Source organism: Erinaceus europaeus, chromosome 2 (assembly GCF_950295315.1).
Source record: "Erinaceus europaeus chromosome 2, mEriEur2.1, whole genome shotgun sequence".
NCBI classification, from domain to species: domain Eukaryota; kingdom Metazoa; phylum Chordata; class Mammalia; order Eulipotyphla; family Erinaceidae; genus Erinaceus; species Erinaceus europaeus.
Genome location: NC_080163.1, coordinates 162,875,574 through 162,900,385, shown reverse-complemented (window position 1 = coordinate 162,900,385; position 24,812 = coordinate 162,875,574). Strand labels below are relative to the sequence as shown.

The window sequence follows — 24,812 nt, the reverse complement described above, 5'->3', positions numbered from 1 at the left end:
GAAGCTGAAAGAATTCCCCCTCAGATTGGGGACTAGACAGGACTTTCCATTATCACCGGTACTCTTCAACATAGTATTGGAAGTTCTTGCCATAGCAATCAGACAAGAGAAAGAAATCAAAGGAATACAGATTGTAAGGGAAGAAGTCAAGCTCTCACTATTTGCAGATGATATGATAGTATACATAGAAAAACCTAAAGAATCCAGCATAAAACTACTGGAAGTTATTAGGCAATATAGCAAGGTGTCAGGCTACAAAATCAATGTACAAAAATCAGTGGTAGTTCTTTATGCAAACACTAAATCTGACGAAGGTATCCAGAAATCACTCCCACTCACTGTTGCAGCAAAATCAATAAAATACCTAGGAATAAACCTGACCAAATAAGTAAAAGACTTGTATGAAAAGTATGAGTCACTATTCAAGGAAATAGAAATTGATACCAAGAAATGGAAAGACATCCATGCCTATGGATTGAATGAATTAATATCATCAAACTGAATATTCTCCCTAGATCCATATACAAATTTAATGCAATACTCATCAATTTCCACCAAACTTCTTTAAGAGAATAGAACATAGACTACAATCATTTATCTGGAACCAGAAAACACCCAGAACTGCCAAAATAGTCTTGTGGAAAGAAACAGAAACGGAGGCATCACACTCCCAGATCTCAAACTGTATTATAATGCCATCATCATCAAAACAGCCTAGTACTGGAGCAAAAACAGGCACATAGACCAGTGGAACAGAATTGAAAGCCCAGAACTAAACTCCCACACCTATGGACATCTAATCTTTGATAAGGAGGACCAAAGTATTAAATGGAGGAAGGAGACTCTCTTCAATAAGTGATGCTGTAAAAACTGGGTTGAAACATGCAGAATAATGAAACTGAACCATCTTAACTCACCAGAAACAAAAATCATCTTCAAATGGATCAAGGACATAGATGTTAGACTAGAAACTATCAAATACTGAGAGGAAAACATTGGTGGAACACTTTCCCACCTAAACCTCAAGGATATCTTTGAGGATACAAACCCAGTAGCAAGGAAGACTAATTCAGAAACAAATCATTGGGACTGATTGAAAAAATTCTGCAGAGCCAAAAAAACTATCACACAAGCAAGAAGACCCCTCACAGAATGGGAGAAGATCTTCACATGCCATACATCAGACAAGAGCCTAATCACCAAAATATACAAAGAGCTCAGCAAACTTAGCACCAAAAAAGCAAATGACCCCATCCAAAAATGGGCAGAGGATATGAACAGAACATTCATTACAGGAGAGATCCAGAAGGGTAACAAACACATGAAAAATTTCTCCAGGTCACTGACTGTCAGAGAAATGCAAATAAATACAACATTGAGATAACACTTCATTCCTGTGAGAATGGCATGCATGAAAAAGGAAAGCAGCAAGAAATGCTGGAGAGGCTGTGGGGACAGAGGAACCCTTCTGCACTGCTGGTGGGAATGTAAATTGGTCCAGCCTCTGTGGAGAGCAGTCTGGAGAACTCTCACAAGGCTAGACATGGACCTTCCTTATGACCCAGTAATTCCTCTCTTGGGAATATACCCCAAGGACTCCATAACACCCAACCAAAAAGATATTTGTACACCTATGTTCATAGCAGCACAATTCATAATAGCTAAAACCTGGAAGCAACCCAGGTGCGCAACAACAGATGAGTGGCTGAGAAAGTTGTGGTATATATACACAATCGAATACTATGCAGCTATTATGAACAATGAACCTGCTTTCTGTGACAGACCCATCTTGGATGGAGCTAGAAGGAATTATGTTAAGTGAGCTAAATCAGAAAGATAAAGATGAGTATGGGATAATCCTACTTATCAACAAAAGTTGAGATATAAGAACAGAAAGGGAAACTAAAAGCAGGATTTGACTAATTCTGGAGTAGGGCACCAAAGTAAAAACCCTGGGATGAGGGTGGATATTTGGCTTCCCAGGGTGGTGGGGGTGGTTGGTGGGTGGAATGGGATACAGTCTTTTGTTGGTGGAATGGTGTTTACGTACACTCCTATTAATTTATAGTCATATAAATCACTATTTAATTAATATGAGAGTGGAAAAATTGATAGTATGTCTCAAACTTTTTAAAGCACAGACTGAATCTTTTTAATACATAGGCTGAGTCTTTTACATGTTGACTCTCTCAAAAGCCTAGACCAGGGAGAACAGAAGCAACCGGTGGCACAGCTATATAAAAATAATGTCAAAGGACATAAAGTATGGTGATGTTGGGCATTATACAGCTAATCCTAACAAAGGGATTTTTCAAAGTTAATCCAATTGCCAAATAATGTGATTATAGCAATAATTATCTATTGTCTTCTTGAACCCTAAGACAGCAGGAACCTCACATTTCCACTACAGAGCCTATATTTCTCCCAGTCCTAGAACCTCTAGGGTGGGGTGCAGTTTCCTGCATGCTTTTCTCAATTCATACCAAATAATATTGCATCCGCTGATCCCAACCTAATTAATGCAACGAATACCACTTCAGCATGCTTCACTTCAGACTGTGTCCAGAGACTTCAGGTGTGGAATGACAACCTTTCAGCTTCATTACTCAGGTGAAACCTTTCCTTTCATAGTATTCTCTAATTCCATTCCAGGTGGTTCACTTCCTAACAAAGTCCCCAAAGCTAGATATAGACCAGGTCCCATAAGATAGAGCATATGTTCACATGTATCCATAAACTAGGACAAAATATATGCATGAAAGCAGAAGTACACAATAGTCTGTAGGGAGTACCCCCCAACACTTCATCTGCGCTATTCTAGCCTTTAGGTCCATGATTGTTCAACAACTTGTTTAGCTTTGTTTGTTAACTCTCTTTTCAGCCACCAGGTTCCAAATGCTAGCATGATGCAGACCAGACTTCCCTGGACAATGTGTCCTGGAACTCTGTTTCCCCAGAGTCCCAACCTACTAGGGAAAGAGAGAGGCAGGCTGGGAGTATGGATCAACAGTCAACACCCATGTTCAGCGGGGAAGCAATTATAGAAGCCAGATCTTCCACCTTCTGCATCCCACAATGACCTTGGGTCCATACTCCCAGTGGGTTAGAGAATAGGAAAGCTTTCAGGAAAGGGGATGGGATACAGAGATCTGGTGGGGGGGGGGGAATTGTGTGGAGTTGTACTCCTCCTATCCTACTGTTTTGTTAATGTCTCCTTTTTAAAATAAATAAAAAAATCAATATGATGGCCAGGCAGATACCTAGTCATGAAGATTCGAAAGAGCTATCAGAGAAAGAATTTAGGATGTCACTGAAATTTGAATACATACAAAGTTCTTGATTTATTATAGAGAAGTGAGTTTAAAAAAGAAATCCATGACCCTCAAAGATTCACTGGATAGGAAAATGGAAAACATAATAACAGAGCTATACGGTGTAAGGGACACTTTGAATTTATTTCAGTATCAAATAGTAAGTCAAAGAGATAGGTTTACCTATGCAGAAGTAAGAACATCAGGAATAGGAGACAAAATGACCATTTTAATGATCATCTTTTTTAATTATATAATTTTCTCTCTGTACTTGTATAAATTCTTCCTACATCTTTTTTCTGTTTTTCTTTTTTAAGTTAGTTATTAATAATATGTTATAAGACTGTAAGATTAGAATGTACAGTTCCACAACATACCAACAACCAAAGTTTAACATCCCCACTCTCCCAGCTCACAAATTATGTTTTTCTAATCCTTCTTATAATATATTATATTTTGAGTTAATTTTATTTGCTATTAATTTCTGAAAATTTTCTATTTACCTTTTTAATTATTTTATACATCTACCAGTACCACTTCTGATTTACTTCTTCCTCTTTTTTTCAATTTATTTATTGGGGAATTAATGTTTTACATTCAATAGTAAATACAATAGTTTGTACATGCATAACATTTCTCAATTTTCCATCTAACAATACAACCCCACTAGGTACTCTGCCATCCATATGGCCTAGCATATAGTCTATCCTTGAGAATGACCCATGTGGACTTGAGTAGAATGTGTATTCCAGTTTCTTGGGATGAATGACTCTGAAAATGTCCAATAGTTCTAGTTTATCTATCTCCTCATTTAGCTCCCTCATGTCTTTATTGATTTTCTGTCTGGATGATCTATCAAGTTGAGAGAGTGGGGAGTTGAAGTCCCCTACTATGACTGTGTTGCTGTTAAGATCTTGCTGTAGCACTTTCAGTAGATGTTTGATGTATTTAGATGGCTTCTCATTGAGACACAGATGTTAATAATTGTTAAGTCCTCTTGATTGACTGATCCACTGAGCATTAAGTAGTGTCCATCCCCATATTTTTTAATTTTATTGATTTTAAAGTCTATCATGTCAGATATGAGAATAGTTGTTCCTGCGCTTTTTAGTGGTCCATTGGCCTGTATGATAATTTTCCATCCTTTCACTTTGAGTCTGTGTTTATCTTGTTGAGTTAGGTGGGTTTCCTGTAGACAGCACATTGTTGGGTTGTATTTTCTGATCCATCATCCTACTCTGTGCCTTTTAATAGGTGCATTCATTGGCATTTATTGATATCAAAGATTGAAGATATTTCAACACCATTCTTGTAGATTTTTAGAGTGTTCTGACAGATGGCCTATTTATGGTGGTCTGACTGTTTATAGGAGACCTTTCAGAACTTCTTTCAGGTTAGGCTTGGTGACAGTGGATTCTTTCAGCTGTTACTTGTCTGAGAAGGTATTTATGCCTACATCTAGTCTGAATAACAGTCTATCAGGATACAGTAATCTTGGTTGAAAGCCTTTCTCATTGAGCCCTCGATAGATATCTTGCCATTCTCTTTGGGCCTGTAGTGTTTGTGTGGAGAAGTGTGCTGCTAATCTTATGGGTTTTCCTCTGTAGATCACTATTTTCTCTTACAGCCTTCAGGATCCTTTCTTTATCCTTATTCCTTTCCATTCTTAATAAGATGTGTCTTGTTGTCTTTAAGTCTGGGTTGATACTGTTAGGGACCCTATGGGCTTCTTGAACCTTTATGTCTTTGATATTGTCTATACTAGAGAAGTTCTCAGAAGCTATTATGGCCTGAAGAATGCTTTCTTCCCCTCCCTCTCTTTCTTCCTCTGGTAAGCCAATAATGCATATATTGTTTCCTTTGAAGTCATCCCATAGGTCTCTGTTGTTGTCTTCAGCATCTCTTAATCTCTTTTTGAGGTCTATTACTTCTTTTTTTAGTTCTCTAATTCATCCTCAATCTTGCTAATTCTGTCTTCAGCCTCATTGATTCTATTCTCTCTCCCCTCTACTGTTTTCTGGAGTTCATCTATTTTGTTACCTTGTTCTGATACTGTTTTAGCTTGTTCAGCCAGTTGTGTCCTTAGTTCAAGTTGTGTTTCAGCTTTCAGCTCTCTAATAGCCTTGAGATAATTAGTTTTTTCTTCTAGAGTCTCATTTGTTATGTCTGCATTTCTGATGAGAATTCTTTCAAACTCTTTACTCATTCCTGTGAGTATCTCCTTAACTACTGTTTGTATGTTGACCTCATTATTTGCTTCAACCTTTAGGGGCTTTTAGCTGGACTCTTGTCCTGGTTCATTTCTCCAATATTTCCTCTTGTTGGTTTAACCATTTTATATATTATGTTATGAGTTCCCTCTCTCAGTACTTTTCAAATTACTGATCACTCTTGCCTGGATTGACTTGTGTTTAAATAAAGTAATTAAAGAGTTCACAGTTGTGGAAATTGACAGCTGTTTCAATATTATTTTAATCCCTGAGTTGGAGCTTAAAAGCCTCTTTTGTTCTTTTTCTTCCCTGTAGGCTATGGGAACCTGAGGGCTTTTAAAATATAAGTATGCTTCTTAGCTTAGTCACTGACTCCTGACCAAGAGATAAAACAGGGTGGGACAGAGATAATCTAGTGGTTATGCAGGGAGACTCTCACAGCCCCACTGCCACTGAGGTATAGATCTTCTCCTGAGTTCCTTCATTCTCTGTCCCCTGTTGTCAGCACAGGGCCTCCTTGCCAATGCTCCAGATTCTGAGGGAAGTAGCAATAGAGACTCACAGTTTCATTTGGTGAGTCTCAGGGGAGTCCTCTCCTTCCTTCAGCCAACCCCTTGGTGAAACAGACTGGAGGCGGTGTCTCAACTGGCAAACTGATGGACTGTTACGAGCCACTTAATCTCCCCTAGGCTCCTCTCTGTCCATGCACCACACATGTTTGTACTCACCAGTGATTTGGTGGGTTCCTAAAGTCATTCTAGTCCTGTCTTATTGCAGTCCCAGGTGGTCTCCTTTGGTATTCCTCTACTTCTTCCTTTTTGACTAACCACCTCTAGATATCTGCCTATCTCTTCCTTAACATATACATTTTTATTTGCCATACATTAATTTACATCAGTTAAAATTTGTATTTTACAATATTTTGTGTTAAATGTTGTCTACTTTGCAGCATATTTTTAGCTTATTTTCTATTTTCTTCACATATTGGATATTATTGCCTATTTTTTTATAACCCATAGTATCTTGCCTAAGTGTGATGTATTCAATTTTTGTATTGCTTACATTTATATGAAATGGTTTTTCTGAGATAACAAATTGTAAGAATGACAGGGTGAGGTGGGTGGGAGGAAACATTAACCAGTATAGCATTTAAAACTTTGCCATATATGAAGGCTTGAGTTTAATCCATGCTACTATAAGAGAACACCATGGAAGGCACCAGGGGAGTTTCATGGATAGTGGAGCAGTGCTGTGGTATTTCTACTGCACCTTCCCTCTCTTTTTTACACTCTCTTCATAACATAAAAAGAAAGGATCGACAATTATGCAAATCTACTGTCCACTATAAATACTAGGGATAGAAAGGTGAGAAAGGGAAGTAGAGAAGAAACACACATATAGAGTCCACTCCAAGTCAGATTTCTTCCCCAAAATAATTCACAAGCGAGTATCAGTGAATTCGGAAAACAAAAGAAGGAGGAAGGAAAAAAAGAATAAAAAAAAAGAAAGAAGAAAAAAAGAAGAGCAGTGAAAGGAAAGAGTTTTGTTTTGCTTTTTTTTTTTTTTACTTAGCTAGAAGGAGGGGAAAAAAGGAGAGTAGAGAGAAGATACAGAGAATAACAAGTTCCTCTCACAATGGATAAGACACCCAGTCACCTAGCAATGGAAACAACAACAATGGTTAATTTTGGTCAACCTGAAGAAGGTGGATGGGAAAGGGACACATGTATAGAACAATAGTAGTAATAAAATAAAATAAAATAAAATAGAGTAAAAGAAACCCCTAACAGTCAGTCTGCAGCTTATACTGCTTGATTGGATGCAGGCAGTCTGAGTAAAGACAGCCAATTTTAGGAAGTATCAAAAAAAAAAACAAAACCCGGGGAGTCAGTCAGTAGCACAGCAGGTTAAGGGCATGTGGCACAAAGCACAAGGACCAGCATAAGATCCCAGTTCGAGCCTCTGGCCCCCCACCTGCAGGGGAGTCGCTTCACAAGTGGTGAAGCAGGTCTGCAGGTGTCTCTCTTTCTCTCCCCCTCTCTGTCATCCCCTCCTCTCTCCATTTCTCTCTGTCCTATCCAACAATGATGACAACAACAACAATAAAAACAACAAGGGCAACAACAAAAAGGAGATAGATAAATATTTTTTAAAAATCTTCAAAAAAAATTTTTAAAAACCTCCAGGTAGTCTTTCCCAGGCAAGGATGAGGCTCTGATTGGTCAGGTATTTTGTCACTCAAATAGAGTTCCAGCCACTTTAAAAAAAGAAAGAAGTTAAAGGAAGAGGCTTAGAATGACACCCCTGATGAGCCAAGAATCTTGGTAAAGAAAACAGCTCAGCAGGGAGCTTGCTAGGATCAGTTGTGCTGCCCCTGTGGGCTGGGGGGGGCAGGGATAGGGCTCAGAAATAATCAAAGGATTTTCCTTTGTCCCCCTAACCTCCCTTTGACAGCCCAAGACAGAGTTATGGGACTGTATTTTGGTGTAACTCTGACCAACCTGTGTTCACCCTCCTATAGATAGCCCAATATCCTACCAGATCCAGGGGATTCTGAGGTTGTAAGCTGCTACCTCTTAGAGATCATGGCAGCTGAGCAACCAGGCAGGAGCAAGGAATTAAAGGCATACAGATTGGAAGAGAAGAAGTCAAACTCTCTTTATTTGCAGATGACATGATACATAGAAAAACAGATACATAGAAAAACCTAAGACATCCAGCAAGAAGCTTTTGGAAATCATTAGGCAATACAGTAAGGTGTCAGGCTACAAAATTAACATACAAAAGTTAGTGGCATTCCTCTATGCAAACACTAAATTAGAAGAAGATGAAATTCAGATATCAATTCCTTTTACTATAGCAACAAAAACAATAAAATATCTAGGAATAAACGTAACCAAAGAAGTAAAAGACTGGGAGTCGGGTGGTAGCACAGCAAGTTAAGTGCAGGTGGTGCAAAGCGCAAGGCACAGCTCAAGGATCCCGGTTCAAGACCCTAGCTCACCACCTGCAGTGGCATCGCTTCATGGGCAGTGAAGCAGGTCTGCAAGCGTCTTTCTCTCTCCCTATCTGTCTTTCCCTCCTCTCTCCATTTCTCTCTGTCCTATCTAACAAGACAACATTAATAACAACAACAATAGTAACTACAACAACAGTAAAAAGACAAGGGCAACAAAAGGGAAAATAAATAAATAATTTTTTTTTAAGTGAAAGACTTGCATACTGAAAATTATGAGTCACTACTCAAGGACATAGAAAAAAACACAAAGAAGTGGAAATATATTCCATTTTCATGGGCTGGAGGAATTAACATCATCAAAATGAATATACTACCCAGAGCCATCTACAAATTTAGTTCTATCCCCATCAAGATCCCAAACACATTTTTAGGAGAATAGAACAAATGCTACAAATGTTTATCTGGAACCAGAAAAGACCTAGAATTGCCAAAACAATCTTGAGAAGAAAGAACAGAACTGGAGGTATCATACTCCTAGATCTCAAATTGTACTATAGGGCCATTGTCATCAAAACTGCTTGGTACTGGAACATGAATAGACACACTGACAAGTGGAATAGAACTGAGAGCCCAGAAATAAGCCTCAACACCTATGGACATCTAAACTTTGACAAAGGTGCTCAGACTATTAAATGGAGAAAGCAGAGTCTCTTCAACAAATGGTGTTGGAAACAATGGGTTGAAACATGCAGAAGAATGAAACTGAATCACTGTATTTCACCAAATACAAAAGTAAATTCCAAGTGGATCAAGGACTTGGATATTAGGCCACAAACTATCAGATACTTAGAAGAAAATATTGGCACAACTCTTTTCCACATAAATTTTAAAGACATCTTCAATGAAACAAATCAAATTACAGAGAAGACTAAGGCAAGCATAAACCTATGAGACTACATCAAATTAAAAAGCTTCTGCACAGAAAAAGAAACCACTACCCAAACCAAGAAACCCCTCATAAAATGGGAGAAGATTTTTACATGCCATGCATCAGACAAGAAGCTAATAACAAAAATACATAAGGAGCTTGCCAAAGTCAACCACAGGAAAACAAATAACCCCATCCAAACATGGGGGGAGGACATGGACAGAATATTCACCACAGAAGAGATCCAAAAGGCTGAGAAACACATGAAAAAATGCTCCAAGTCTCTGATTGTCAGAGAAATGCAAATAAAGACAACAATGAGATATCACTTCACTCCTGTGAGAATGTCATACATCAGAAAAGGTAACAGCAACAAATGCTAGACAGGTTGTGGGTTCAAAGAAGCCCTCCTACACTGCTGGTGGGAATGTAAATTGGTCCAACCTCTGTGGAGAACAGTCTGGAGAACTCTCAGAAGGCTATAAATGGACGTACCCTATGATCCTGCAATTCCTCTCATGGGGATATATCCTAAGGAAACCAACACACCCATCCAAAAAGATCTGTGTACACATATGTTCTTGGCAGTACAATTTGTAATAGCCAAAACCTGGAAGCAACCCAGGTGTCCAACAACAGATGAGTGGCTGAGCAAGTTGTGGTCTATATGCACAATGGAATACTACTCAGCTATTAAAAATGGTGACTTCATCGTTTTCAGCCCATCTTAGATGGACTTTGAAAAATTCATGTTAAGTAAAATAAATCAGAAACAAAAGGATGAATATGGGATGATCTCACTCTCAGGCAGAAGTTGAAAAACAAGATCAGAAGAGAAAACATGAATAGAACCTGAACTGGAATTGGTGTATTGCACCAAAGTAAAAGACTCTGGGGTGGGGGGATGGAGAATACAGGTCCAAAAAGGATGACAGAGGATCTAGTGGGGGTTGTATTGTAATGTTGAGAACTGGTAAATGTTATGCATGTACAAACTATTGTATTTACTGTAGAATGTAAAACATTAATTCCCCAATAAAGAAATTATAAATAAATAAATAAATAAATAAATAAATAAATAAATAAATGGTCAAGGTTGGTATCTGGTCATGCCCAGAGCCCTGGCCCATACCTTGCTGAAGAGCTTGTTGTGCAATGTTGTGGATGCCTTCCTTGTGACCTTGGTGAAAGCTCCAGAAAAACAGACCCCTAAACAGGCTAGGATCAGTATACTGAGGCCATATACCAGTTGGTAATAAGTCAGTTGAGGGTTGTCCAATATGTCACCTGGGTCTGCAGTGGTCCAGTTGCTCTCTTGACTGTTTTTGATCTTTAAGAAAGAACAAGGAATATCATACAATAAGAAAACTATCTGAGGGGCCAGGCAGTGGTGCACCTGGTTAATCATACATATTACAGTGTACAAGGAGCTGGGTTCAAGACCATGATCCTCACCTACAAGAGGAAAGTTTCATGAGTGGTAAAGCTGGGTTACAGGAGTTTCTCTCTCTCTCTTTCCCTCTCCCTCTACTTCTCCCCCCCCCCCAGTTTCTCCATCTCTACCAAATAACAAATAAATAAAAATATAAAAAATAGAATAATAAAAAAGGGAAACTATCTTATTCCCCACCTCCAGTTCCTGGCACAAAATCTCTAAAACCTATGTGACTGACTAAGTGACAGAGTACTGTGAGTATCTCTTGCCCTAGTAGCTTGTCTTTAACTTCATTTCCTAACACACACGCCAGTTCTAAGAGCATTTGAGCCTCTGGTGCAATGAAACTGTCTTTTTGTAGATAAAGAACAGACTAGACTAAGGAACACGGGTGATCACCAGAATGACCAAGCCATGAGACCAAGAAGCTTGAAACATTCAGCCTCATCTTCACCCTCTGGGGATGGAATTGGAGGAGGGATAAAGAAGCTTCCTCTTTTGTAAAATGGGGATGGTGACACTGAAGGTGGTTTTGAAAAGCAACTGATTAGCCCAGCACCTAATATCTGGGAGGTACAGAACTCAACAAAGAACAACTCCATGGAAAGCCCTGCACTAAGAGACTTGACTATGGTTAGGAATAGCTTAACCCTTCACATACACCCCCATTAAAATATCTGCCTGAAAAAGCTCAACTCCTGTCTATTTGTTCTAACTAGCAGCTGCTAGTAGTCCCTGACCATCTGTTGCTCACAACTATGAATACGGGCTCCTTGCAACTGAACAGCACCTCTCATTAGGATCTGAGGACTTTCCCTTTGAAATGTAATCTCCAGGCAGGAAGAACAGGGCCCCAGTCACCCATCTCCCAACTTATACATCTGCCAGTTAATAGACACAGCTGAGTGAACACATTTGTGGGCAACAACCATTTCATTTCAGACCTCCCCACAACCACTGTCCCCTGAGAACATGAAATCACCTCTGCACAAGTCAAAATGGAGGAGGCTCAGTGCACCCAGGTCACAGGTTCAAACCCTGGCTACCAATATGCCAGAGTTGAGTGGTGCTCTTGTCTCTCTCTCCCCCATATCTATATCTTTCTCAAGGAATATATTCCTTGAAAGAAATCTAATAGCTCTTTCTCTTGTGGTCAATAGTGAATAGAATCTGTTTCCCCTGCTCTAATTAATGTTTAGTCTTACTTATCTTGGCATGGCTTCTAGTCCACAAGAAGGAGTGTAGAGGAATATTTTATTTGTTTTTGGTGGCACTAGATTCTCACATGTAAATATGACTATCCTAACATCCACATTTTTATCCTTCCATATCTCAGAGGTGGGGGGAGAGAAAGAGAGACCACAGCACTAGAGCTTCCCTCAGTGCTGTGACTTTCTTGTGTTGTATCAGGATTCAAATCCAGACCTTGTACATGGCAAAACATATGCCCTCCTTCCTGGCTGAACCATTTTTAGCTTCACAGAAGCATATTATTAGTTAGTAGTTAGTTACTAGAACATTGCTCAGCTCTGGCTTATGGTGATGCTAAGGATTAAACCTGGACCCTTTGGTAACTCGGGCATGAAAGTCTTTTTGTATAATCACTGTGCTATCTCCCCAGACCCAGAGGTATATGTTAAATAAAGCAGTGAAAGGCAAAATAGCTTTCCGAGGAAAGTCACCAAGGTGTGCTGTAAAGCATGCAGTAGAAGGGGGTTGTTCAAAGACAGAAATATCTTGGTCTCAGTTTCTCCTGTGAATACAGGAGGCCAAAGTCAAGAGGGAGCCCTCATATTCTGCCCATCAGAGATGCTCTCTGCACAACTTTTGTCAACTCAGCATTGGGAGGCACTGGGCTTGCCATGGGGGATCAAGCCTGTGTTCTGGCCACGTGAACTCTTGATGATAAGAAGCCCCTTTCATGAAGCTCAGAGAAATAGCCCACAAACCAGCAAGGTACTCACCCCTGAGCCCTGCTCCAACCAGTGGCTCAGCCACCAGAAATTGAAGGTTGTGAGGGAGACAATCAGCACCATGAGAAGGAAAACCAAGACAGTGACCATATAACCTAGAAATGAGAGGGAGGCGACATGCATCTGCCACAGAAGGTACACAGCATTTTCTGGGCTCTCCCTGACTTCTATCCTCTTTACACGTCTTGGAGAACTGCAGTCAGTCAGGTTTCAAGGCCAGAGTTTTAGGTTTAGATCCTGGGTTCACAATTTACAGGTGAAGATAGGTGACCCTGAGCAATGTGCCACATGCCTATGACAATCCACTTCCTTCCCTGTGAAATGGTGAATGTCTACCAAATTAATAGGCTGCTTTGAAGACAATGTGAAGTAATATGTGTTCAATGTCCAGCCCAGTGCCTGGCATACATAAAAAAAAGTTCATGCCCCTTATGCAAGCACATAGGCTTAAACCATTTGCAAATATGTACTAAATGTCAGACATCAGGCTTGCTTGTTTTTGTTCCTGCTTCATTTGTCTGGGCTTTTGTGTAGATAAAGACAGAAGTAGAGAGAGAATAAATGCGACCACGGTGGGGGGGCGCGCAGTAGTGCAATAGGTTAAGCGCTCATGACACAAAGTGCAAAGAACCAGATTAAGGATTCCAGTTTGAGTGCCCCCCCGACACTCCCCACCTGTGGGGGATCACTTCACAAGCAGTGAAGCAGGTCTGCAGGTGTCTTTCTCTTCCCCTCTCTGTCTCCCCCCCCTCCATTTCTCTCTGTCCTATACAATATGAAGGGCAACAAGGGTAACAAAATGGGAAAATAAAAATGACCTCCAGGAGCAGCGGATTTATAGTGCAGACATCAAGCCCCAGCGATAACCCTGGAAGCAATAAATAATTAAATAAATAAATAAGATAATAGCACTGAAGTTTCCTTCAATGTGATGGGGGCCAGACTCAAACTTGGGTCTCACACACAGGCATCTGTTCTTGAGTTAAGAATTTCTGTCCCCCTTTACCAAATCTTCAACAGTGGAAAAATTTGCCTGACTTCAAAAAGCTGGTGAATGGTAGATTAGGAACTCAAAAAGTGAAGAATAGGATAGCCCCAGACATGTTCCTCCTCTAGCACTTGCCTCCTGTCCCAACTTCAACCCAACTATCTGTCTGTGTGTTATGTCCATTCTCCTTTCCTGAATTCTAGTCTGCCTTCAAGCCCCACCTCTTGGTTGAAGACATCTGAGATTACACTTGTCTCCCTCAGTATCTGGTGAATATAATTGCTATAATTCTGGTTAGATTCCAGGGTTGGTTCTTGGGTGACTTTATACCCTCTCCTCTCCAGAACCCATTACAGTGCCCCATCCTGTGAAATCTACTAGGTTCCTTGTAAATACAGATCAACTGGCTACTTGACCTTTTAATGCATTTACCAAACAGATACTGCTCCCCTGCTCCTGCCAGGCCCTGGGTTATTCTCTGTAGAGGAAGGTGTAGGGGTGATGATCTTCTATGTACGATCTACCTCTCCTTCCCCCAGACAGGGAGAGAAAGGAACAACTTAAAGAGGGTCCCAAAGTCAACAAAGAACCAGGTGTTTGTAAGAAGTCAAAATTACTTTTGAAAATCCTTTAAGCTACTAAAGCAAGTAGATTACTATATATTTGGTTTTCAACTTACAATTTTGAACCTCTGAATAGCCATCTTCCTTAAGAAATCTGTTTTAATAGACACCAAAATAAAGGGGGCTAAGAGATAGTTCCCGCAGTAGAGCATACAATTTACCAAATAGGAGCAAAAGGTCTAGAGCCCATAGTCACCACATGGGAGTATCATACAAAGGGGAAGCTTCAGTTGAACCCAGGTCCTTTGACATACTAATGATTATGGATCTGCTTTATGAGGCCACTGCCAGCCAGGTCCCCAGATATATTTTAACAAAAGTATGCATGAGAACATGGCTTCTATCATTGACTATGCTAGCAGAGTCACTAGAATAGCTTGTGACTGGATATACAATTTCAGTCCACAAAGGTTTGATGCCTCTCTCTGCATCCCTCAACGTCATGTGGCCTTTTGATGCCTCTCTCTGCATCCCTCAACGTCATGTGGCCTCACACAGTCCAATCTGATCCAGTTTCCAGGGCAGGGATAGTCTGGGGGAATCCCAGGCCAACTGTACCTCCAGCAGACTGGATGTAGTGGTGGTATATTCTCCATCTCAGGGACATATTTTCCATCTTCTCCTTCTTCAAGTTCTGGTTTTCCAACACTAGGTCAGCTAAAAGGAAAAAAGATAGAATATGCCTCCAGTCACCTGCAGCTCCCTCCAAGGTCAAGAGTCCCCCTGCTCTTGATTTTCCAACTTTTACTATATCCTTATTTTCCAGTTGCAGTCCCCTCCCCCACCTTTGACCTAATTCCCAGAGTCCACATAGGAGGATCTCATCTCCAGTCAGTCAGTAAATCCCAGAAAGTCTGAGAACTGGAAGGGCTGAGAGAGAAACAGAAGAAAATGAAGAAGATACAAACTCACAGCTAACAAGCTTCTCAATTGGGAGAAGCTGAAAGCTTTCCCCCTAAAATTGAGAAATACACAAAGATATCCACTGTCAACACTATTATTTAACATAGTCCTGGAGTCCAAGCCAATGCAAGCACACAAGAAAAAGTTATCAAAGGAAGAAGAAAAAAAAATGGGCTATCACTATTTGCTAATGGCATGATACTATACCTAGGGAACCCTAAAGACTTCACCAAAAACTACTGAAAATAATAAACAAATTCAGTAAAGTATCAGGATACAAATAAATACATGTTTGAGTTTTTGTGGCACTTCTACAAACAAATGAGGAGTCAGAGGATGAGGAATTGAAGGATTCAGTCCAATTTACAATAGAATCTTAGGGGCCAAGCAGTGGCACCCTTGGTTAAGCATACACATATTACAATCGAATCCAAAAAGAAAAAGTGCTTTGGAATGAATCTCACAAAGGAAGTGAAGGATCATTAAAATGAAATCTACAGAACACTGTTAAAAGAAATCATGACACAAAGAAGTAGAAAATCCCTTCTTGCTCATAAATTGGAAGGACAAATGTCATAAAATATTACCAAAAGCAACCTACAGATTCAATGAAACTCCTATCAAAATCCCAATGACATTCTTTAAGTAAATTTAGCAATTTATCCAAATTTTGTGTGGAATCACCAAAATTATGAATAATCAATGTACTCCTGAGGGAAAAATAGGGGGGAAGGGAATGAATATATCATGCTCCCCAACTTCAGTTTATACTACAAAGCAACAGTAATTAAAACAACATGATACTGGAATCAAAATGAACGCTTGAACAACTGGAACAGAGTTGAGAGCACAGCCACTTAAAACACACAAGGGGGCCAAAAGGAACCAATGGGGAAAAGAAGGTTTCTTCAACAAATGGTCTTGTTTCACTTTTCTACATCCATATGTAGAAAAGTGAAACAAGACCTCTACTTGGCAAAACTCAGCTCAAAATGGATCAAAGACCTGGAACTATAAAATACATAGAAGAAAACATTAGGGAAACATTGAAGGATCTTCACATCAAAAATATATTTGGAGACTTAACCTTATGAAGGCTTATGAAATAAAAATAAGATCACATAAATGGGGCAATAGCAAACTAAAAAGCTTCTACATATTGAAAGAAAACTATACAAAGATAAGCAGGCAACCCAGTAAATCGGAGAAAATATTTATATTTATACAGCACACATCAGACAAGCAACTGATAGCAAACATCTACAAAGAACAGGTACAGCTCAACAAAAGGATAAAATTAATAACCCAGTAGAAAAGTGTGCCAAAGAACTAAATGACAGTTTTCTAAAGAAGAGATACATCTAGCCCACAGATATATGAATACTCCACTTCACTTATTATCAGAGAAACACAAATCACAACTACACTGAGATTCTACCTCACACCTGTTATAACTGCCTATATCAACAAAACAGGAAATGGTAGGTGTTGGAGAAAAGGGGGCTATTACACTGAGAATGGGAATGCAAACTGGTGCAGTCCCTTTGGAAGACTATATGGAGAGTTCTTAAACAAATAAAAAAGATATGACTTTATGACTCAGCCACACCACTCTTGGGTATTTACCCAAAGGACACGCAAACACTTAACCAAAGGGATATATGCACCCTTATATTGACAGCTGCACTATTCATAATAGCCTAAGAGTGGAAGTAGCCTAAAGTGAAGCACAAGGACCAGCATAAGGATCCTGGTTCGAGCCCCTGGCTCCCCATGTGCAGGGGAGTCACTTCACAGGTGGTGAAGCAGGTCTGTAGGTGTCTATCTTTCTCTCCTCTCTGTCTTACCCTCCTATCTCCATTTCTCTCTGTCCTATCTAAAAAAGATGACATTAATAACTACAACAATAAAACAACATGGGCAACAAAAGGGAAAATAAATAAATATTAAAAAATTGTAAAAGAAGATGAAGAAGTAGTAGTAGTTGTTGTAGTAGTAGTAGTAGTAGTTATGGAATATATGCTCCATTGGATACTACTCTGCAAACTTTGAGACAAAATGGATAGAACTGGGGGATGAATAATGAATATACCTAGCAAAATAAGTAAAAAAGTGAAAGACTAGATGGTTTCACTCATATATGGAATCTAGAGAACTGAAACACATGAACTTGAAAAAAAAAAAAAGAAAAGAAGGAAGGAAGGAAGGAAGGAAGGAAGGAAGGAAGGAAGGAAGGAAAAACAGAAGCTTCTAAAAGGCCTCTAAGACCTTGTGAGAACCAAAGTGGTTCTCATTGGGGAGGTGGGCACACAGAATTTTAGTGGTAGGTGCTGTGTACAACTAAACTGTATAATCTTATAATCTAAACCATTATTAATCACAAGTTTAATTTTTTTATTTGACTTGGAAAAATAAAAATTTTAATTAAATAAAGTTTTAAAATGCAACTTTAAAATAAAATAAAGGTCTTTCTGTTTGGCTAACCTATCTCAGAGAAGAGCAATATTACAAACTCCTATATATCAGTAACTAGGCCAAATTACTTTCTGATTTCCAGTTTCCTTTGTTAACCAATTCATAATGTTCAGACACCTTACAAAGTCTTAAATTTGCATCAATCCAAGCCAAAGGTATCTCCTATCATGATTCTGCTCCACCTCCTCATTTCCTAGATCCTTCATGCCTCCTAAGCCCCATGACCCTCAGTTCCTTGCATCTGTAGCCTGTGAGACAAATATCTAGGATTCTAGATATGAGACACATGGGTCAGTCTGGGGTCTAAGAGGAAATGGCAGACACTGCAGGGAATGCACACAGACAAGCATGTACATGCTCCCACCCTGCTCCCCCAGCATCATTACCAGTATCCTGACTGACTGGCTCTTCCCGACAGGTGATGTGGGGCTGCCTTTCCACCTGCGGCGCATCTGATGTCTGTGCTGTGTCCTGAAATCTGTCCTAAGGAGAAAAAACAGTCCAAGAATGAAGGGGTGCACCTTCCCAGAGGAGTAGGATGGGGGTGGGGTGGGAGGTGGTAATCACCTGTGTGGCTTTCCTAGGCACCTGCTGGATGAGTTGGGCATATCGTCCCTTTTTCTGCTTTAACTCAATGTGAGTTCCTTTTTCACAGATCTTCCCGTCTTCCAGCAAAACAATTTGATCACAAAACTCTAAATACTGAAGAGTCAGAAGAAATAAAGTTTTTTACTTAGTATGCAAAATTCTGGGTGATGATAGGAAGAAAAGGGGACTGTCATAATATATTGGTGGTGGGTGTCACAGATTGATGTAACTGCTCTGAAAAATAATTTGAAAAAGATCTAGCAAAATAAAAGAGTTTTGAATAATGAGGAACTAGTATTAGCTTTGTGACAATTATCCTCTCAAACATATGCTTAAGGATATATGTGAAAAGATACGCACTAAAATATACTGCACATTTTGTTTTTGCTTCTTTAATGTTTGTTTTTTTTTTACTTATGAGAGGGAGGGAACCACTGATCAGCTTTAGCTTATGGTGGTGCTGGGGATTGAACTTGGAAACTCAGAGCCTCAGGTCTTCTGCATAGCCATTACACTATTTACTGCATGTTTTGTAAAAGTGAGAAATAGTGAAACTAACCTAGAGAAAATATTAGTGTGTTCAGGTATTAGAATATTATACTAGTGGGAATGAAAAATTATAGAAAAAATCTCAAAAAGTACCCAATGAGGAGTTTTGGTCTATACTCCCAGAGAGAGATAAATAATAGGGAAGTTTTCAATGGGGGGATGGGATACAGAACCCTAGTTGTGGGAATTATATGGAATTGTACCCCTCTTAGCCTACAATCTTGTTAATCATTGTTAAATCACTAATAATTTTAAAAAATAAAGGAAATCTCAATAAGATAACATTGGATAAACAATGAACTTCAAAAGGGCAAAATACACATAATTTTACAATATGCAAGGACATATTCAGACATGTCATAAAAATATAAAGGCTAGGCATAATAACCAACAATGTAAGAAAAGCAGGAAGGAGAAAACATTATTCAGGAGGGAATAATATTTTGTTTCATCTGGGTGGCAGATACATGGGCTTTTACCACATCATTTTCTATACCCTTCTATGTCTTGAATACATCACACCAAAAAAAATAATAATGGGACAAAAAGATTAATAATAATAATAAATATCGTTGAAGGACTTGTGAGAAGTAATCCCTAGGAGCTAGAGAGATGGCATAATTGTTATGCAAAACAACTTTCATGTCTGAGGCTCTGAGGTCCCAAGTCCAATTCCCAGAACCACCATATGCCAGAACTGGGCAATGTTCTGTTAAGAAGAAAAAGTGAAAGAAAAAGGAGTGGAAAGAGGTGGAGGTGGGGAGGAGAGAAGAAATGGTCACTGCATTGCACTCATAAAATGTTTTAAATAACAGAAACGTTAAATATTGTTTTGTAGAATTTACCAGCTTATCTTTTCCACACAGACAGCTGAAGAAAATTCAAGTTCTTTACAAAAATCTAATGCATAGAGACCTGGATTCAAGTCCCCAGCCCCCACCTGCAGGAGGAAAGCTTCACAAGCCATGAAGCAGCACTGCAGGTGTTTCCTTTCTTCTCCCCTCTCAGTCTCCTTCTGTCTCAATTTTTCTCTGTCTTTATCCACTAAATAAATAAATTTAGCTGCTATCTATAGCACCTAATTTGGGGTGGAAAAGTGATGGCTAGTCTAGAACACAGGGCTGGAGAATTTACATTGTTTGTCAGTCCCAGCCTGGGGCCCAGAAGGCTTTACCTGTAGCTGGTGGGTTACCAGAACCACCGTCTTCCCCCTGAGTGTCTTCTGAATGCACTCCTCAAAGATATGCTTCCCCACATGAGCATCCACTGCCGACAGGGGATCATCCAGCAGATAGAGTTCACGGTCAGCATAGATTGCACGAGCTAGGCTGATTCGCTGCTTCTGTCCCCCAGAGAGGTTGATGCCCCGCTCCCCAACCTATGAACAGGCAGCCAAAGGTAGAGAGTGTTAGAAGAAAGGTATAATTCATGTACTAGAAATAGCTGGGTGGGCAGATGTCACAGGCTGATCACCTCAGTATTCATACCCAGACATGTCATTGCACTTTAAAACTGTTTCAAAGTTTGTCTTCTAAAAGACGAAGAAACTCCAGTTAATTAAAAACATGTAACTCATAATTCAATTATAGTTCATAATAATTGTTGGGAACATGTGTAAGCCTGATAGAGCTTAGGGAGAACCGCCCCCATCTTTGGATGGAGGTCTGAGAAGATAACCTCTTGGTAAGTCTCTCTCAACCGAGGTGAGCATAAGGGGGGAAACTCAGACTTGCTTCTTTCCTTCTTGACTCTCAGGCCCACAGAAACCCCAGTACTTCCCTCCATTAACTGCAGACCACATGGCCGCAGATTCACTTATTCAAAGTCACCTTCTGGTCACAGAAGAACACACCTTATCACACACTTCATCACACACCTCAGACCCCAGACAAGAGAAATTCCAAACTATATGGCTTTTTGACATTCATCTTCTCTCTGTCTCACCCTACGGGTTTAAACCCTATGCTTCTCTCAAATACCTTTGGATAATTAAGTTGCTTGTGTCATGGAAAATAACTGTCTTGTATCTCATCAATTCCTGTCATACCAGCCCCCTATCTTAGGGGCATGCTGACTGTTAAGAAACATGTAATTTCTGACATATTTCAACAATAATTACCTCCATTGCTTTTCTATTTAACTCATGTCCACTTTGCTAATAAACAGACTCTAGGATTCTGGGATTCTAGGACTCAGATTCTAGGCACACTAAGAGTCCCCTGGTGTCTTTTACTTCGTGTCACCCCTGTCGTGAGCGAGAAAGAACCAGCCCGTTATCTTTCCCCTGGAGACCACCCCGCTGGAGAGGGAGAGAGATACCCCCCCAAATAATACAATTTCTTTTTTTCTAAATCCATCAACTTTGCTGTCTGGGAGGTGGCACAGTGGTTAAAAGCCTTGGACTCTCAAGCATAAGATCCCAAACTCAATCCCTAGCAGGACATGTCCCAGAATGATGCTCTGGATCTCTTTCTCTCCTCCTCCTCCTATCTTTCTCATTAGTAAATAAAATATTTTTAAAAAATAAATAAAATCCATAAACTTCTCAGGGGGGGTCTATTAAACCTCTAGCAACTGGGACAATAAAAACAATCACTCATCCCTGAGAAGCAGCACTACCTTCCATCTTATTCAAGTTGTAAAGCTCCCTTGACTGCAATCATCCATGGGCTGGACTGGCCGCCTGGAAGGCTAAGATGATTTATAGTATACACAGATGCTTACCAAGAACAGAGCTGTGAAGGTCAGAGTGAGTCCTACTGCAGCTGTCATGGGAAGGCCAAAAGACACCATATGTCAGAGTCACAGGCAATAACAAATAACCAAAACGACTCTGCAGGGCATTTGGCTCCCCATGAAGCACAGCACTTTCGGCAGATGCATCTCACTCAGTCAGTCTTTGAGGACCAGGAGGCTTGAATCTAAGTTCCTAACTCAGCTCAACCATAAACTCTGCAGGACTCTGCAGAGAAGGAGCTGAGCTTAAGGGCTATCAGAAAGCTATCTTGCCACTGTTTTGCCTCCAATTCACCACTGTGTCACTAGTTACTTGACCAGGCTAAGGCTCCTTCCCACTTACTCAGTCAGAAAATACTAAATTCCTACTGTGTTCTTATAAAGATAAGCTAACACTGACTCCACGCAGGTTTAACATTGCTAGGCAAGGGAAATTCTAGACAGTAAGCACTTTTATATATCAATCCTTCTAAAACTCAAAATAACCGGGTGAAGTCAACACTCTTCTTTTTGATGCCATTTTAAGACCAAGTATCTCAGTCTTCCTGCTGATGAAACAGTCATGAATGAAACAATTGAGCTGTCTGCCTTTAAGGATTTATACCCCATATTTAAATAATAGTAATAATAAAAGTGACCTCCTAGACTTATCTAAGGCTCACCTAAGACAACGCATTCAAGTTCTTGGAGCAGAACTTTACACATAGAAAGTGCCCAGCAAACTCAAGACACAACATTGTGTTTGTCTTAGAAAACTCTTATGGAGAGACAATCTGGGAGTATGGATTGACCTGCCATGCCCATGTTCAGTGGGGAAGCAATTACAGAAGCCAGACCTAGACCTCCCACCTTCTGCACCCCATAACAATCCTGGGTCCATACTCCTAGAGGGATAAAGAATAGGAAAGCTTTCAAGGGAGGGGACTGGATACAGAGTTTGTTGGTGGGAATTGTGTGGAATTGCACCCCTCTTTTCCTATAGTCTTGTCAATATTTCCATCTTATAAATAAAAAAATTTTTAAAAGGCGATTCTTATGGCCAAAAAATGCAAGGCACATGCTAGGTGATCTTACTAATAGGCAGAACTTAAGAAACAGTGACAAAAAGAGAAAACACAAAGTAAATATTGTACTGGGTTTGGTATTGCACCAAAGCAAAGGACTCTTGGGAAGTAGGGCTGGGAGAGGAGGTGAGGAAGGAGAGGAACTTTGAGGTCTTGGTGAATGATGATGGAAATCAACTTACATTAGGGAGTGAAAATATTTTGCAGACACTGATTATGGAGAAATAAAAAATTGTACTAATATATCAACTAATATATCACTAAATTTCCAATAAAATATTTTTTTCTAAAAAAGGATCTTATGTATTAGAAATGGCTGCAGAGGAGGAGAATGAGGAGTTAGTGAAAAAGGCAACACTGAGAAATCAAGTGGATGGTGGTTCAGTAGGTATAGACTCAAATGTGTGAGGTAGATGTGTGAGCCAAAGGGACTGGATAAGAAGTTCTGCCCTTTTCCAGAAAGAGTTGAAGATTATTTCTGATCCTTGTGAGTAAGAAGCCTCTCTTCGAGCTCCCACATTAGATGAGCCCTAACTTCTGTCCTGCCATGGGGTAACTTTGAGGTACCAGCTGTTCAAACTCCCTTGGTGAAAAAGAAGAGCTTCAGTCCTCTACCTACCCAGGGAGATAGATCCCAGAATGCCTCTGCAAAAGCATCATCACGACAGAGCCAGGTGATGCTTGCTTCCTGCTCGCCTCCTACTCACCTCTGTCATGTCTCCAAAGGGCAGAATTTCCAAGTCCTGGTTCAGGGAGCAACAGTGGAGAGCCTGGAGGTAGCTGTAAAGGATAAGGGACAAGGCATAGCACCTCAGACCCTCAGCCTTCTCAAGTCAGAAAGGAAACTTGGAGTTTGTCCTACATTTAGTGGAAAACCACTGGGGATTTTTTCCATTTCCTTCTCTCATTCATTTCCTTTAAGCTCACACAGGCACTTAAGAAATATTTGAACAGAACACAAAAGAAAATACAGTGAAAAGTAAGCTTTTCTTACATCCTTGACACTCAGTAGTACATACTATTACAGTTTTTCTATTTCTTCTGTCTTTATTCAAGAATAATCTAGTCGTATAAGTCTGTGTGGGGTTTATATAAGCTGAATTATTTAACTAGTGGCCTAGTGCTGAACATTTGGGTTATTTGCTACTCTGGATCATGCACTGTAAATACACTTGAAGATGGATTTTTCAGCAATGGGTGACAAGATATTTGCATTAAATTACTAGCAAGTATATTTGCAGAGTTGGAGAGCTAGTGATTTATTTTTTAACTTTAAAATAGTTATTTCAAGATCACTTTCAGTCTGAAAGCAATGCAGTGACAAGATAAAGGCTGTGTTGCACGTGGCTTCCCAGGAAACTGTACGCAGGCAGAATAGAACTGAGCCTAGAAGACTGGAGACAAGGCCCTAAGGGGAGGGGTAGTGGAAAGTTCAAGTAAGAACTCACAAGAATGAAATTGCAGTAGAGATAGAAAAGAAGAAATATGAGAAATATTAGGGGGCAGAAGTGTCAAAAGGTGGTAGCTAATTAGAAGTGGAGGCTAGGAGTCGAGCAGTAGTGCAGTGGGTTAAGTGCATGTGGCACAAAGCGCAAGGACCGGCGTAAGGATCCCCACCTGCAGGGGAGTCACTTCACAAGCGGTAAAGCAGATCTGCAGGTGTCTCTTTTTCTCCCTCTCTCTGAATTCCCCTCCTCTCTCCATTTCTCTGTCCTCTCCAACAACAATGACATCAATAACAACAATAATAACTACAAGAATAAAACAAGGGCAACAAAATGGAATAGATAAATAAATATTTTTTTAAAAAGAAGTGGAGGCTAGCAGCAGAGACGACATCAGGCTTGCTGGAGTGTGCAGTTTTAGGATGACATTCAACTGACTTGGGCAATTTGTGAAGAGAACCAGAAAGGTTGGGAGCTGGACAAGCGGGTTGCTTGGGATTTGGTACTGGACCAAAGGACAAGCAGTTGGAGATAGCAAATTATACACTTCGATGCCCCCCCCCATTCATCTGGGTCTACCTAAAAAATAATAAATAAATAAAATGTTGCCTGAAAGTAATTGATT

General features: G+C 39.9%; 1 protein-coding gene across 3 annotated transcripts in view; it reads right to left on the bottom strand.

The window, feature by feature from the left end:
• The window catches only part of ABCC11 (ATP binding cassette subfamily C member 11), a 134,634-nt gene that overhangs the window by 56,446 nt on the left and 53,376 nt on the right, over positions 1-24,812 (bottom strand). For all 3 annotated transcript variants that reach the window (XM_060185604.1, XM_060185602.1, XM_060185603.1), the window contains exons 14-20: positions 23,450-23,522; positions 20,117-20,320; positions 18,373-18,507; positions 18,192-18,288; positions 14,986-15,084; positions 12,808-12,911; positions 10,541-10,738 (exon numbers count right to left, since the gene is read on the bottom strand). In XM_060185604.1, coding sequence (XP_060041587.1) covers positions 10,541-10,738; positions 12,808-12,911; positions 14,986-15,084; positions 18,192-18,288; positions 18,373-18,507; positions 20,117-20,320; positions 23,450-23,522 — 910 coding nt within the window. The remainder of the gene's footprint in view (positions 1-10,540; positions 10,739-12,807; positions 12,912-14,985; positions 15,085-18,191; positions 18,289-18,372; positions 18,508-20,116; positions 20,321-23,449; positions 23,523-24,812) is intronic.